Below are 13,730 nucleotides of genomic sequence, written 5' to 3'. Positions count from 1 at the left end.
GATTTCCCACATACCTTGATGTATTTCAAAGGATAGGATTCAACGCTTTGAAACTGGAGGTGCTAGTTTTGTATAGGATGATAGGATGTAGGTGCCTTTCATAAAGACTGCACCTGTCAAATTATTGATCATTAGATGTAACGAATAATATGCCATGATTACGTGCATGATAAAATTCTGGCCATGAAACAGAAATTGCTTATTTATCCATTAATCTCAGCATTCATCTCAAACCAAACCAAATCAAATCTTTCTTCATGCCATTCCTAAATATTCTTTTTTCATCGTTAACTAAGTAACAGAAGTTTCTTTGAGACCAAATTTTTTTTAAGCGTCTGCATATCATATCATGGAATACACAAATATTTACAGTGAAAAGTTTAACAGTGAGGTTTACTTTAAATTAGAGGTAAATTCACCGGCTTCAATCATTTGAATTTTCTTTCCGGCAGAGTCCTAGGACTCTTTTTCCTTTGATATTCCTCGAATAGTTCAGCAGTGCCATCTGAATGTTGCTATCGTAATTAAATAGCGACGAAAATGAAAATACCCGACGTTACACAATCATGTTACTCTAAATATTTAGAACAACATAGCTCTGAAAAGAATTCTTCGAAGCATTACTGATATATTCTCAGTATAGGTATGTTGGCCCCAAATATAATTATTTTCTGCTTAATAATTTGCAATGGAATTCAAGTTGTAGATGAGCTTTTATAACCTCATGTAGTCACATACGAAATGTGTGACTAATACAAATTTTGTTGTGGCAATCAATTAACGAATAGAATAACATAATAGATGTTATACGACAATAGTATTCCAAATACCTGCGCAGACATAGCTCTAGGAATACTTTCTCGAAACATTTTTGATAGGCTCTCCAGTCAATTCATGTTGGCATCGTTTACAAACTATGCAAATTATTTCTTGCTATACCAACCAAACCTTGTTTCTGAAATGTTCTGATATACTTTGTTGCTTATTGTTCGGAATTTTATGGAACATTCAGGTATTATTTATGTGAAAGACCGCATCGTCTTTAATAAAATGATTTTTTCCAGGAAAACAATTCCAAGGCAGAAAACAATCAATCTCACTGCTTGTTGCTTTACAGTTCCAGTTGTCCTTCTATTTGCCATAAGTTGTTTATCGTTTCCATGTTTCTAAATTATTCTTTCTGCATTTCTATACCCTGATTATTATTTGCTGAATTTCTCTGAGCGTTTAGATAAACTGATTAACAAGTTGATTGTTGCAACTCGAAAGATTGTTTGACTCGACTGCCCACGGAAATCAACTGATTCTTTTGCATGAAATAAAAATTTTAGCATAATAATTATTGAAAAAAAATCATTTTCTTACGAAGCTATCAAAAATGTTTTTCAGCATGAACCAAGTGTCTCTCTCACAAATTCCTAGATCAAAAACAATTAAGTACACCGACAGAAGCATATACGATTCAAAACACATCACTATTAGCATAAAATACTGTACAATATTCCCAGGTTTTTTTTATTCGATGTTCTGAATATCGGCCAATGTTTAGAAGATATCATAACAATGTTGTTCGGCATTTTGTAGTAAAGGGGATACGTGTCTATTCTTGCTGTAAATAGTAAGTTCACAGTTACCGGGGTTCTGGCATAGGGGTAGCGCGTCTTCCCCGTGCTCTGGGCGTCCTGGGTTCGAGTCCCGGTTTGGGCATGGTTGTTCTTCCGTTGTTCTATCTGTGAGATGTGTGAATGTGCCCTGCTGTAAAAAAGGGGTTATGCAAGCGAATGAATGATCCGTGAGTAGCAAAGTCGAACTCTTGGCCCTAGTTGGCGCTTGGGGTGAATAGCATATAAGCCAGTTAACACCTCTTCTACCCGAACGATCGTTTTGGTATAATGGTTTAGTTACTGGACTGCTAACCACAAGGTTCCAGGTTCTATCATAGCACCTCGGCTACCGCCACATTGGTAACCTCGGACGTTGAACCTTCAACCTTCATACAGCTGTTGTGGCGCCATCTACCCTTAACCAAAGTCGTCAGACTCACTTGACGCAGCAACCCAAAGTCGCCAGACACACTTGGCGCATCAGCAACCACACACGCTCGCCATAACGCTTGGCGCTATTCAAACTGTGTACAGACCCATTAAGACAACAGCTTAATATATCACCACTCAACAGTCATATCGTTCGACTCACTGGAGGGAGAGTATGTGGTGAAGAGCATATAAGCCAGTTAACAACTCTTCTACCCGAACGATCGTTTTGGTATAATGGTTTAATTACTGGACTGCTAACCACAAGGTTCCAGGTTCTATCCTAGCACCTCGCCTACCGCCACACGCTACTATAAAAACAAGAGACGCTCCCCCACCGGCTTAAATCGCTGTCATCGTAACAGCGGTCTTGTCCATGGCAAGTGCCATAAGAAACAACAACAGTTACATTCTACTAACAGCTCAGGAAAGAACAAGGTAAATTATAAATACCATATACTTTTGCATGCACCACAATTCTTCAAGAAGAATTGTTTCTTGAAATATGGATAACCACAATTCTTCAAGAAGAATTGTTTCTTGAAATATGGATAATTACGAGAAAGAAAAAATAACATTTCCGCAAATTGATGAATGGTATACTTTCCGATGAAGAGACGAAGCTTAAAATTCCACAGATGAATATAAACCCCAATTCAGGAATTTGTCATTAAATAGCTCACCATATAATGATAAGCCATAAATAAAAAAGTAAAAACTCATGTCCTAGACATAAAATCAACCAGCTTAGTTTTTTAGAGGCAAGATATAAGATTTAGTGCTATGTGGGATTCTTTCGGCTCAAATGAATATATTACTTGTATTTAGCATAACGTTCAGTTAACACGCTAAATATACTATTGATGCCTTATGTCTGAAGAACATACTTAATTTAAGACAAATGAAAATTCTTATAAAAACTATTGTAGAAAATTTATACTACATTTCTATCCTCTCTTATCAAATAAGAGTAAATAAGTGAGTAAGAAGCTCTAGAGTGCTTATTCAATTTAGAAAACGTGATTGTAATCGCATTGCTCTCTGCTTCCACCTTAAACCAAATAGAGTGTACTTTATCGGGAAGGTAACGGAGCGGAAAGACAGTTTTGGAGAACACTGTGGAAAAATTTATTTCGTAAAAGGGGCGTAAGTCTTCGAGTTTCGATTTTTTTTAGCCAAATGTTTCTTTTTTAGACATAATTTGATTACTGGAGAAAACCAAAAGGATGCTCTTTAAAAAAAAATCGTGGTATAGTTAAGGAAAAAGTTTCATAGTAAGCGAAAAGCGCCAAGTTTCGAATGATCTGCTCTTTAGTTTTCCTATTTTCTTAGTTCTTAAATTTGATTACGTCAAGGGCAGGAATAGAATTTTTTTTTCCTTTAGAGAAATATGGATGTTTGGTAAACTAGAAATATAAATTTATCTTAAACTAAAATCATATCTTCACCTGTGGATAATTTCTGAAATAAATTTCAGAAATTATCTTCACCTGTAGATAATTTCTTAAATAAATTTCAGAAATCCTCTTCAGACTTCATTTTCCAGCTTGTACCAGATATTACTTCCCATATTCTTTAAATTCTACCTTTTTATATCAGAATTTGCTACATCAAAATGCAACAGTATATAAAAATATTTATTTCAATATGTTATTTATTTACAGATTTTTAAACTACACTATTATTTATTTGCTTTATACATTTATGTTTTATATAGTTTTTGTATGTGGTCTTCTTTATAAATGAGTAATATGTAATGATACTTTAAACTTTAATTTAAATCCTAATCAATTCTCAAATTTTTATATTAATTTAACATATATTTTCATTCTAAAAATGCTGTTTTATTTCCTGATCCAATTCCACCTTTTTTTATTTAATTAATCCCACACTTGAGCTGCAAAATTGCTGCAATCAGCGGGTTCCCAAGCTCCGAGTGAAAGGGAATAAAATTCTTTAATGTTCGCAACATTCCTTATACTTAAATTTCCTTTTCCCAAGGCTACACGAATAAAAGAATTCTCTATCAAAATTTCACTATAAAATCACTGAGGGAAAAATTTCTGTCTTCTTGTATCGCAGTGTGAACGGACGTCAGCTTCGAAATCGATATATATATATATATATATATATATATATATATATATATATATCGCTTCGAAATCGATATATATATATATATATATATATATATATATATATATATATATAATATAGAAGAACTGGGATTTCAATGCAACTAAAGAAATTTTATAACAATATACAGTAGGCAAAATGATTATTTGTACACCAATTTTTTTTAAAGTTTTAGAAACATATAAGCAGCTATTTTATTCATTGCGACGTGTGAGCGTGAGTTTGTTGTTTATTTCTAAGTAAATGAAAAAAATATTTTGAAATAATTGAAAATAAAATCTAAATCTTAAAAACTTGGAAAATTTCTTACAAAAAGTATATTTGTACACCTATATCTCCGGTAAGTATTACTATCATTTCATGTAATTTTTCATATTATAGTTAATTTTTTGGATAGTTAGTATTTTTTAAACATTGAAGGTTATCTTTTTTAACAGTGAAGGTCACTCGCAGAGAAAAGTTGAGAAATGGCCACGAAATCAAAAGAAGTCTCTTTAGACATGAGAACTCATATTGTTAACCTTAATAAAAGTGGAAAATCTTATCGCGAAATTCAAAAGATGGTTAAGTTACCCTTTACAACTATTGGTTACATTGTAAGAAAATATAAAAATACTGGACGTGTTGAAAATGAACGCAGGCCAGGTGGCCCGAGTAAATTAACTTCAAGAAATAAACGAAGTATTGTTAAAGCAGCTATTAGTAAACCACAAATTTCTGCTCAGAAAATTGCAGATGACCTTCTCACATCTTCTAACATTAGAGTGACCGCTCAAACATTAGTAAATGTGTTACATAGTGCTGGTTTAAAAGGCAGAACTCCGAGAAAAAAACAAATGATCTCTGAAGTAAATAGAAAGAAGCGTCTAGAATTTACTATGAAATACAAAGACAACCCGATGGACTTCTGGAAAAAGGTTATTTTTTCAGATGAGAATAAGTTTGAAATTTTTTCACCCCCTAGTATCCGAAAAATCTTTCGAAAAAATAAAACAACCCTAGATAGTAAAAATGTACTTCAGACCCTGAAACATGGTGGGGGGAATGTGATGGTTTGGGGCTGTGTAGCACATGGCGGTGTTGGAAAATTACGCTTAATTGACACAAAAATGACAGCTTTAGGTTACATTGATGCGTTGTGGCATAACGTATTAGACAGTGCTAGAAAATTGGGTATCGGTGACACTTTCTTATTCCAACAAGATAACGATCCAAAACACACTGCGATAGTTACTAAAACATGGTTGCTTTATAATGCGCCAAGACGCCTTGAAACTCCACCACAATCCCCGGATATAAATCCAATTGAAAATTTGTGGATGCTATTGGATGCTCAAGTCCGAAAAAAAAATATTACAAGTAAAAATAGTTTGAAAGAAGCACTCATGGAAGCTTGGGAAGAAATAGCTCAAGAAACCACCAAAAAGTTAATAGAATCAATGCCAAGACGTTTTGAAGCAATTGTAAAAGCCAATAGAATGCATAGAAAGTATTAAATTTCTATAAAATAATTATAATTATGTTTAAAATTTGTCACTAAGTAAGTGTACAAATACTCTTTTTGAATAGTTTTTATAAAGTTTTATTCATTAATCAACTAAAATTTATGTGATTGTTTTTTTTTGTTGATATTTTATTATTATTTTACCTCACTTAGAATATATTTCTGAAATTTTAACTTAGTTACCTTATTTTATTTTGCTATAATATTCCATAATTGAAGTGTACAAATAAACATTTTGTCAACTGTATATAATAATTTTTTTTTCACTATTTAATTTTCTTATTCATTAAATGCCATCATCAAATGTAAATAAAAGTATTCCTTTTTTTTATCCTACCAGTTTATCTAGTTTTTGAAATTAACTTTTTTCTAAAAAGTTCATCTAAGCCATATTATGCCTTATAGTGGGTAATTCCGCACATGTAGCCTTTGGGATGAAATTTTGTGAATTAAAGATAAAAACTCTCTGAAAATTAATTTTGAAAAGTTCTATGAAAATAAATGTAAATTTTAATCCAATTTGGTTTGAAAGTCACATATTTTACTAAAATCAAGTAGAACCTTTTTTTTTTAGCATTGAAATGAAAATTCGAAATATTTCTTGTCCTTTTGTCCTTCATAACAGGTTAATTTAGAATTCTGTGTTAAAATGGCTCATCATAATATCTTTTATTAATTTTTCAATCAATAAAATGTATCTAATAATTCCATTCTTATATATTAACTACTAGGTATCTTATAATTAATTTGTTAATTTCGCTTGCTATGCATTTTTTTTTCCAACAGGTGCCAGAAAGGCTATGTCTTAGATACCACCTCTGGAAATTGTGTTCAACCCCACGACTGTCCTTGTCACCATGGTGGTCGAAGTTATGAAGAAGGGGAACAAGTCAGAATGGATTGCAATAAATGGTATGTATACTACAAATCCAGAGGAAGTTGTCTTCCCAGAATTTTCTCGCATACTCTCGAGTAAGGGTTACCGTCTCTCTCCCTCCCCTTTTCATAAAATTGTGGCCCTACAATAAGGCCGTGAGCACAAGTAGTCTAGAGTCATACACATGAGAATTTAGCACTTCGCAGTATAGTAATAAAAACAGAGTATGCATTTTAAACGCTTTTTTCTAGAAGGTTTGAAACCAAAATTCGATAAGGAATACAGTTTACTTATAAGGGATCACGTGACACATTCCATTTATTCAAATTGTTTTATTTTTAAGTTACCGCCTTTTTATACAAGGAAATGTAGAGACTGACATATGATCAACATACTGTAGATATGGTTCAAAATTGGATGTAGATTTGCAATCGAGATTTTAAATCTGTGATCCAAATTAATCCAGCTTTTTCTATTCTGTAGTTATCTTAATCTAGATGGAGAAGTAGTTGACATAATTCAAATGGATTTCACTCAAAATTTGATAGAAATCTTATGGACTTTGGTATAAATAATCTTAAATTTATCCATTTAGTTCAAAACATTTTTTTTTTTTGAGTCATTGTGTTCACAGACAGGCAGAGAAAGAAAATTACACCAAAATGTGTTTTTCAGACTTGAGGAAATTTGAAACGTGGAGTTACGCTAAAATCTCGATTTAAAATTTGACTGCAATACATTTTATATACTTCAAATGTTTATATACTTCATATATAAGAAAATAAAAATGATTTGTATAATAATAAGAACACATAACAAGTGAAATAAATTTTATCGTTTCGAAAATACCTTAATTCCAGCTTTCAACACAAAAATAGAAAAAAAAAACCTAGTATTGCGAATTTGAGCTAGGAATAAAATCTAAAAGCTTAACCTGATAATGTTTGTAGCAGAATTGCCAATAAATTTGATCAAAAAAGACAATAACTGACTGACATATCAATCTCTTACTCTGAGATTATGAGTTGCAATATATCGCAAATATTTTTTAAGAAAATTGATTGAACGAATTGGATTGACTAAAACAATAACCATCATTTTGAGTTGCAAAATCACAAATAAGATATAATGGACTTCTTATAATAAAAGCAATTACATTTATTAATTTTTAATATTTATTTGAATAGCTCAAGCCACAGCGTAAATTTAATAAGAGGGTCATACAATTTCTGGATATATTAATCAGAATATGTACTTATTACCATATTTTACTTTAAACGAATTACTTTCAAAAACCCTTTTTATGAAAGTAATGTGTTTAAAATGGTATTAAAAAAATTCAATTTTCACTTTTTCCACAAAAATAATTATTAAATCTGCAAAATATCAAGGCTTATTCCTTTAAAATTAAATTAGCAAAGCTCGCAAGTAATAATTTTTTCTAAATTCTAGAAACAATTTCTTAAGCTACTGCTTTATTTATTCAGAAGTTTATAAACTTGAACATTCAGAAATAAATTAGCTTTATTATAGAATAATAATATTAAAGTATTTGAGGTTGCAGATATTTCTCATTGTTTAAAAACTTTCTTTTGTGAATTTTATTGAAAAGGATATAAAAACTCAATTGAACTTGCTTATTATTTATTTCAATTCATTGAATAAATTCAAGAAACCTCCTTTAAAAATTCTAAAAATATCTAACTCTTATTTCGACGTTTCCCCAAATCAAATTAATTCATACGCTTTTCGAGGTCCTATCGTAATTGACTGAAGAATTTTGAATAAGAAACTAGAATTTCGTGAAAAGAAATATATTTCGATTATTTGAAGAAATAAACATCTTTTATTAAATTTATGAACTCCTAGTGGTCCTAGGGAAAGTGAAAGAGATGAAAATAAAATGTATTTGCTGGCTTTAAAGAACCCTATTTATTTATTTTCAAATGTCCTTTGAAAACTTCTGATCTGGCTTATCAATAAAGAATTCGCTAAGCAGGGATTTTTATAAATGTTATTTTATTTCATTTTATTCACTTTCTGGTTTAAACTTTTTATTTCCATAAGATTTTTTTTTCTTAAGGTAAATAAAGTTAGAAAAAAAACATCAAAAAGGATGAAAAAAGCAGGTTCAATTTGGGGGAAAATACTTATAACTTTCAGGAATTATTAATGTATATATATTTTTTTTTTAATTTTCGTAAAAAAGTAAAGTTTCTTATGAGACTACAATATTTATAGTCCATAAAAGTTATTTATATATTAAATATATTAGTTACAACTTATAAAACTTAATTGTTTCATTTAAAATCAACGGCATAAAAATATTATTATACTTATTTTGTTTTTACGATTAAAGAATATTTATGAATTGAGAGTTAGAAAGGAGAAAATATATTACTGCTCTATTTTTTTTTACAAATCATTTTTTAAAAATTGACATACAAAATTCCTGTAATCGAGGAATTTGTATGTATTATTATATACGAATAATGCTGTGTGTATTGTTTTTATGCGTACATGCCCAGTGGCAGATTTCTGACTTAGCAAAATAAGTAGCTGCCTAGGGCCAATTAGTAAAAAGGCCGTAGACAGATCTTTCAAAAAGATTTTGTTAATCTAATTTAATAATCTAGATACAAATTCTATTTATTGTAAAATATTAAGATTTAATTAAAACATTGCCAAGAATATATAGACAGAGTCTTGCCTTCCTATTTTGTTATAACAATATTTAAAAACATCAAGCGCTTGCTTAAATAATATTCTGCACGGATGTGCATGGATCCTTGCAGACATAAGTCACAATAAATGAATAAATAAATAAGGTATTCCTTTTTGCAAAGTTAAAAATAAATTAAAAAATAAGTCGTTAAAATGTTGCTTAAATATAAATGTGGTAATTTATTAAATTAAAGTGACCTATAAAAAGATAGCCTCATACTGTGAACGGTACAAGATCGAAAAATGCCCAAATCTATCTATGTGCTTGATTATTAACAGAAGACCTTAAACTTAATTTGATAATCAATTTAATTTGAAGTAATAATGGTATAAGTCCAAATTATATGAAATATTTTAATGTCAACACAATCATATTTATTACAACTTTGTTAATTCTTCGCTTCAGACTTCCCCTCCTTTCAGCCAATGCACTCGTCTGTCTGAGACCGAAGGTCATTATGCAAATTATCAGTCTTTTTTTTTTAGAATTGTCTATTTATTTAGTGGATTAAAACAATGCAATTTGTTGAACTATTCAGACCAAACCTTTGTTGTTTTATCTTTTGATGTAAAACTTATTCAAGCAATGAAGAATATATCCAAATACTTCAGAATAATCTCTATCTGGGGATAATTTTAATCTCCATTTCTATAGGAACGTTTTGGAAAATAATCTCTCGGACATAAATATTTATCTAAGTAATTATACGAAACGACACTATTTATAACTGCTTAAATTATAGCTGTGAATGAGACTATATAGTTTCAAATTCGTTCTTATTCTGCCAGTATATGTGTTCACGCTCACCTGCTAATTTGTTTTCACAAATTATTTCTCAGGATTTAATGTTTTTTCCAACATACTCGACAGCAAATTGTTGCAATACAATTTTATCTTCTCGAGTGTTTTAAAACTGTGTTCAAAGTTTCTTGGGACTTCAGAGTTACGAAATAATCTTATAAAAAATTTACATTTTTTTTGTATAAATGTTTACAAGATATTTCTACTATATATTTCTAAAGAAAACATTTTAAATAATAAAATATTATCCCCGTTAATTTAATCTGTCTATTATAGAATAAATTATTTGCAATTAGCAATATCTTTTTCTCATATAGTTGACAATGATTAATAACTTGTGTTCTTTTGAGTCTCAATTAAAAAAAAATCAACTTTTAAGAATTAAAAAAAAAATCAAAATTGATGTGAAGAGAAATGCTTTATATTTAGGAAAATTAAATTATATCAATAATGTCTTTTATAATATATGGTTTAATAAGACATAAGAAAGATTTAATGAAGACAAATCGTGACTTAAAATGCCAATGATCATTTACTCAGTGTTAATTATACATTTCATACAATATTTTGCACTATAAATAGCAATTGTTCAGGAACAAGAATACAAGAATTGGCTTAATCTTGGACAATAAATGTATCTACCCTGATTGTTGTTTCGACTTAGAGAGCTAAGCAATGGACTATCGGCCACTTTGGAGCTATAATGGGGTATCAATTAACTAAATGAATAAACAATTACCTTTACTAGTCCATACTTAATGGATTGAATGCAGATTGCGAATGGGAAATCGACGACATTTGAATTGGTCAGTTCGCTTTCAATACATGTAATGTAAACACGAAAGATACTCGGACGAAATTGATCCTACTTAGTTCATGATTGGTGATAAAGGATTTCATCTTCCCAATGTGTTAAAAATATTTGTCTTATAAATAATACAATTTATATTTTCAAATGATTATTTTCTTCCATTAGTTTGTCTAGAAGATATATGATTTTAAGTTGTATTAACTTTGCACAATTGAACTTCAGTGCAATACTTTATCATAAGTGGTTCCAATTCCAGAATACGAAAAGAAAATTCAAAAGAGTTTTTCCAAAAGAAATTGACTAAATTTCAATATTCATAGACATTTACAATAAATGTTCCAACTACAACTGCGTTTTTATATTATCTCTATTTTGAGCCATTTGACAGGTAATCAATAATTGGGGTGAATTTCATAATTATGATATAGTCTGTTCTCTGTGTACTATCGAAAACATTTTTATTTCGTTGTACTAATGAGTTATATTATTTTGGATTAAATATTGCTTTACTGCAATGTTAGATCATTGCTGAAAGAGACAGAAATGCTGTAAAACAATATTACGAATCTGTAATATTGTTTTATTGTAATGTTAGATCATTGCTGAAAAGGAGAGATTTTTAGATATTCTTAATGGAACCTGAATGGATGCCAGGTTTGTGTCAAATTTGGCGACCATTTGTTAATCTAGCGACTTATTTCGAGAATTACAATATTGCTTTTCTGCAATTTTAGTATCATCATTAAAGCTATAAATTTTGAGATATTCTTAATGGATGCTGGATCAATGCCTCCTGATCTGGGAGACAAACTTGGTGATTTGACTGGAATCATTGATTTGATATCCATTCAGCGTTGATTAAGAACATTTGTAGATCTAACTTTTCAGTAATGATCCGAACATTGCAGAAAAGTAATAATACAGATTTCTAGCAACATAAATGAAATGCTGATTTCGTCAACGCTACTTTATGCGATAAACATTTACTCTCAAAAAAAAAATTCAGACACACTTTACTGAATTAATATTGAATTTTTTTCTGACAAAATCTTACTTAAAATTGGCATCCAATGTTTTGAATGTTTCATTAAATTTGTATTCAAATCAACGTGTTCCAGTGTTTGTGAAGGAGGATCTTGGAACTGTGAATCCAACATTTGCCCAGGACTCTGCAATGCATGGGGGGACGCCCATTTCGAAACTTTTGATGGAAAATTATACGACTTCGATGGAACATGCGAATATGTGCTGGTGAAAGCTAGAGTGTCTGACAAAGAGTTTTTTTCTGTGACTTTCCAAAATGTGCCTTGTGGAATGGGATCTAAAGCCACTTGCGGTAAAACGGTATCTGTAACGCTTGGTGAGTACAATATCTTTATTCATGTATATTTATACTGTCTCTTATTTTTCTTTTATCAATTTTTAATGAAAATATAATTTGCTGCGAACAATTTAATCAAAGAATACGAATTTGGAGTAAATGTCATAATTTTGTAGTAGTTTCAGAATGGAATTATTGGAGATATCAAACGTTCATGAATGAAATTCTTACTATTCATGAAATTTCTATAAAATATATATAAAAGATCTAAAAGCGTTAAAAATGAAAGTAAAATTAGTATTTATTTTTATTATCAGTTGAGCTATGTTTTTAAAACAATTTTAGCATTCGGGAACTAAGAAAAGTTAATAGAAATGAGTAAACTATTCCTTATTAAATCATAATTTTTTTATTTGAACAAAATTTATTTTCATACAACAATTTTATTTCTACACCTCAGCAAAATTTTTATATTTATAGTTATATATTTTATCTTTAATGCAATTGCTTAAAGCATATTATAGATTAAAATAAAGAAAAACTCAATCTATATGAAGATTGTATATTTGTTTATACAAAATTTATCTCCTATCATACTGAAATTTAAGACACATGTTCTTCAAGGGAAGTGGAAAATCACTGTCAGCCTTTCAAAATTCAAAAAACCAAAATCCAAATTTAATACAAAATGCGAAAATGTTGGGTGTTTTTCAGCAATATGATCTGAAAATATTAACTCATAAAAATTTTTTACTCTTTCAAAATATTTTCATTTTCTCTTCATTTACGCAAATATTTATAAAATGTTAATAAGTTTCTTTTTCAAATTTAATTGATACACAATCTATTGAAAACTTTCTATAGTTATGATGAAATTCAAATTTATTTTATTATTCCACTAAATAATAATGTATTCAATTATGTATTATTATCAATATTAAAATTTTAAAAAATTGCTTTTTTTTACTTTCATTTCCAAAAGGGAAATTCATTTTTTCCTTTCATTTCCTAATTCATATACTTTTAATATAGACGCGAGCATCAATATGTATTAGACTGATTCCATTGAATTTATATCCATTACTCTTATCAAGTAACGAGATTTATTTTTAAATAGATGCTATTTATATTAATAATCTAATAACCAAGAAACCCAATATTTATTTTGAAGAAGCTAGTTGCTAAAGGCGACTAACCTGTAATAAAAATAAATCATTTTCATTTTCTTCAAAAATCTGTATAGTTAAATGAATATAAAAATCGATTTACATTACTGATTCCATTATATTCCAAAGACATAATTCAATAGGCCATTCCATTATCATTAATAAAAAATTAAATGATGGTAATACAGTGAACAATCTAATATATAGTGAATAGTCTAATAATAAAATGAATTTTTCGAAAAAATATTTACAAGATTAGTGCAAATTAACTGTACTTAAATAAATCATAAATTCAGTTCCATGGAACTTAATGTAATAAAAGATTCGGGCAATCTAATGAATAAAGTTAATAAGGA

The 13,730-nt window shown here is 29.4% G+C and overlaps 1 protein-coding gene across 2 annotated transcripts in view; it reads left to right on the top strand.

Moving 5' to 3' along the window:
* LOC129981119 (uncharacterized) overlaps positions 1-13,730 on the top strand; it is a 472,677-nt gene that overhangs the window by 229,879 nt on the left and 229,068 nt on the right. For both annotated transcript variants that reach the window (XM_056091801.1, XM_056091800.1), the window contains 2 exons: positions 6,460-6,585; positions 12,006-12,247. In XM_056091801.1, the coding sequence (XP_055947776.1) occupies positions 6,460-6,585; positions 12,006-12,247 (368 nt within the window). The remainder of the gene's footprint in view (positions 1-6,459; positions 6,586-12,005; positions 12,248-13,730) is intronic.

Source organism: Argiope bruennichi, chromosome 8, assembly GCF_947563725.1.
Source record: "Argiope bruennichi chromosome 8, qqArgBrue1.1, whole genome shotgun sequence".
NCBI lineage: Eukaryota > Metazoa > Arthropoda > Arachnida > Araneae > Araneidae > Argiope > Argiope bruennichi.
Note: the sequence above shows the minus strand (reverse complement) of the source record. Positions and strands in the feature narration are given on the sequence as shown.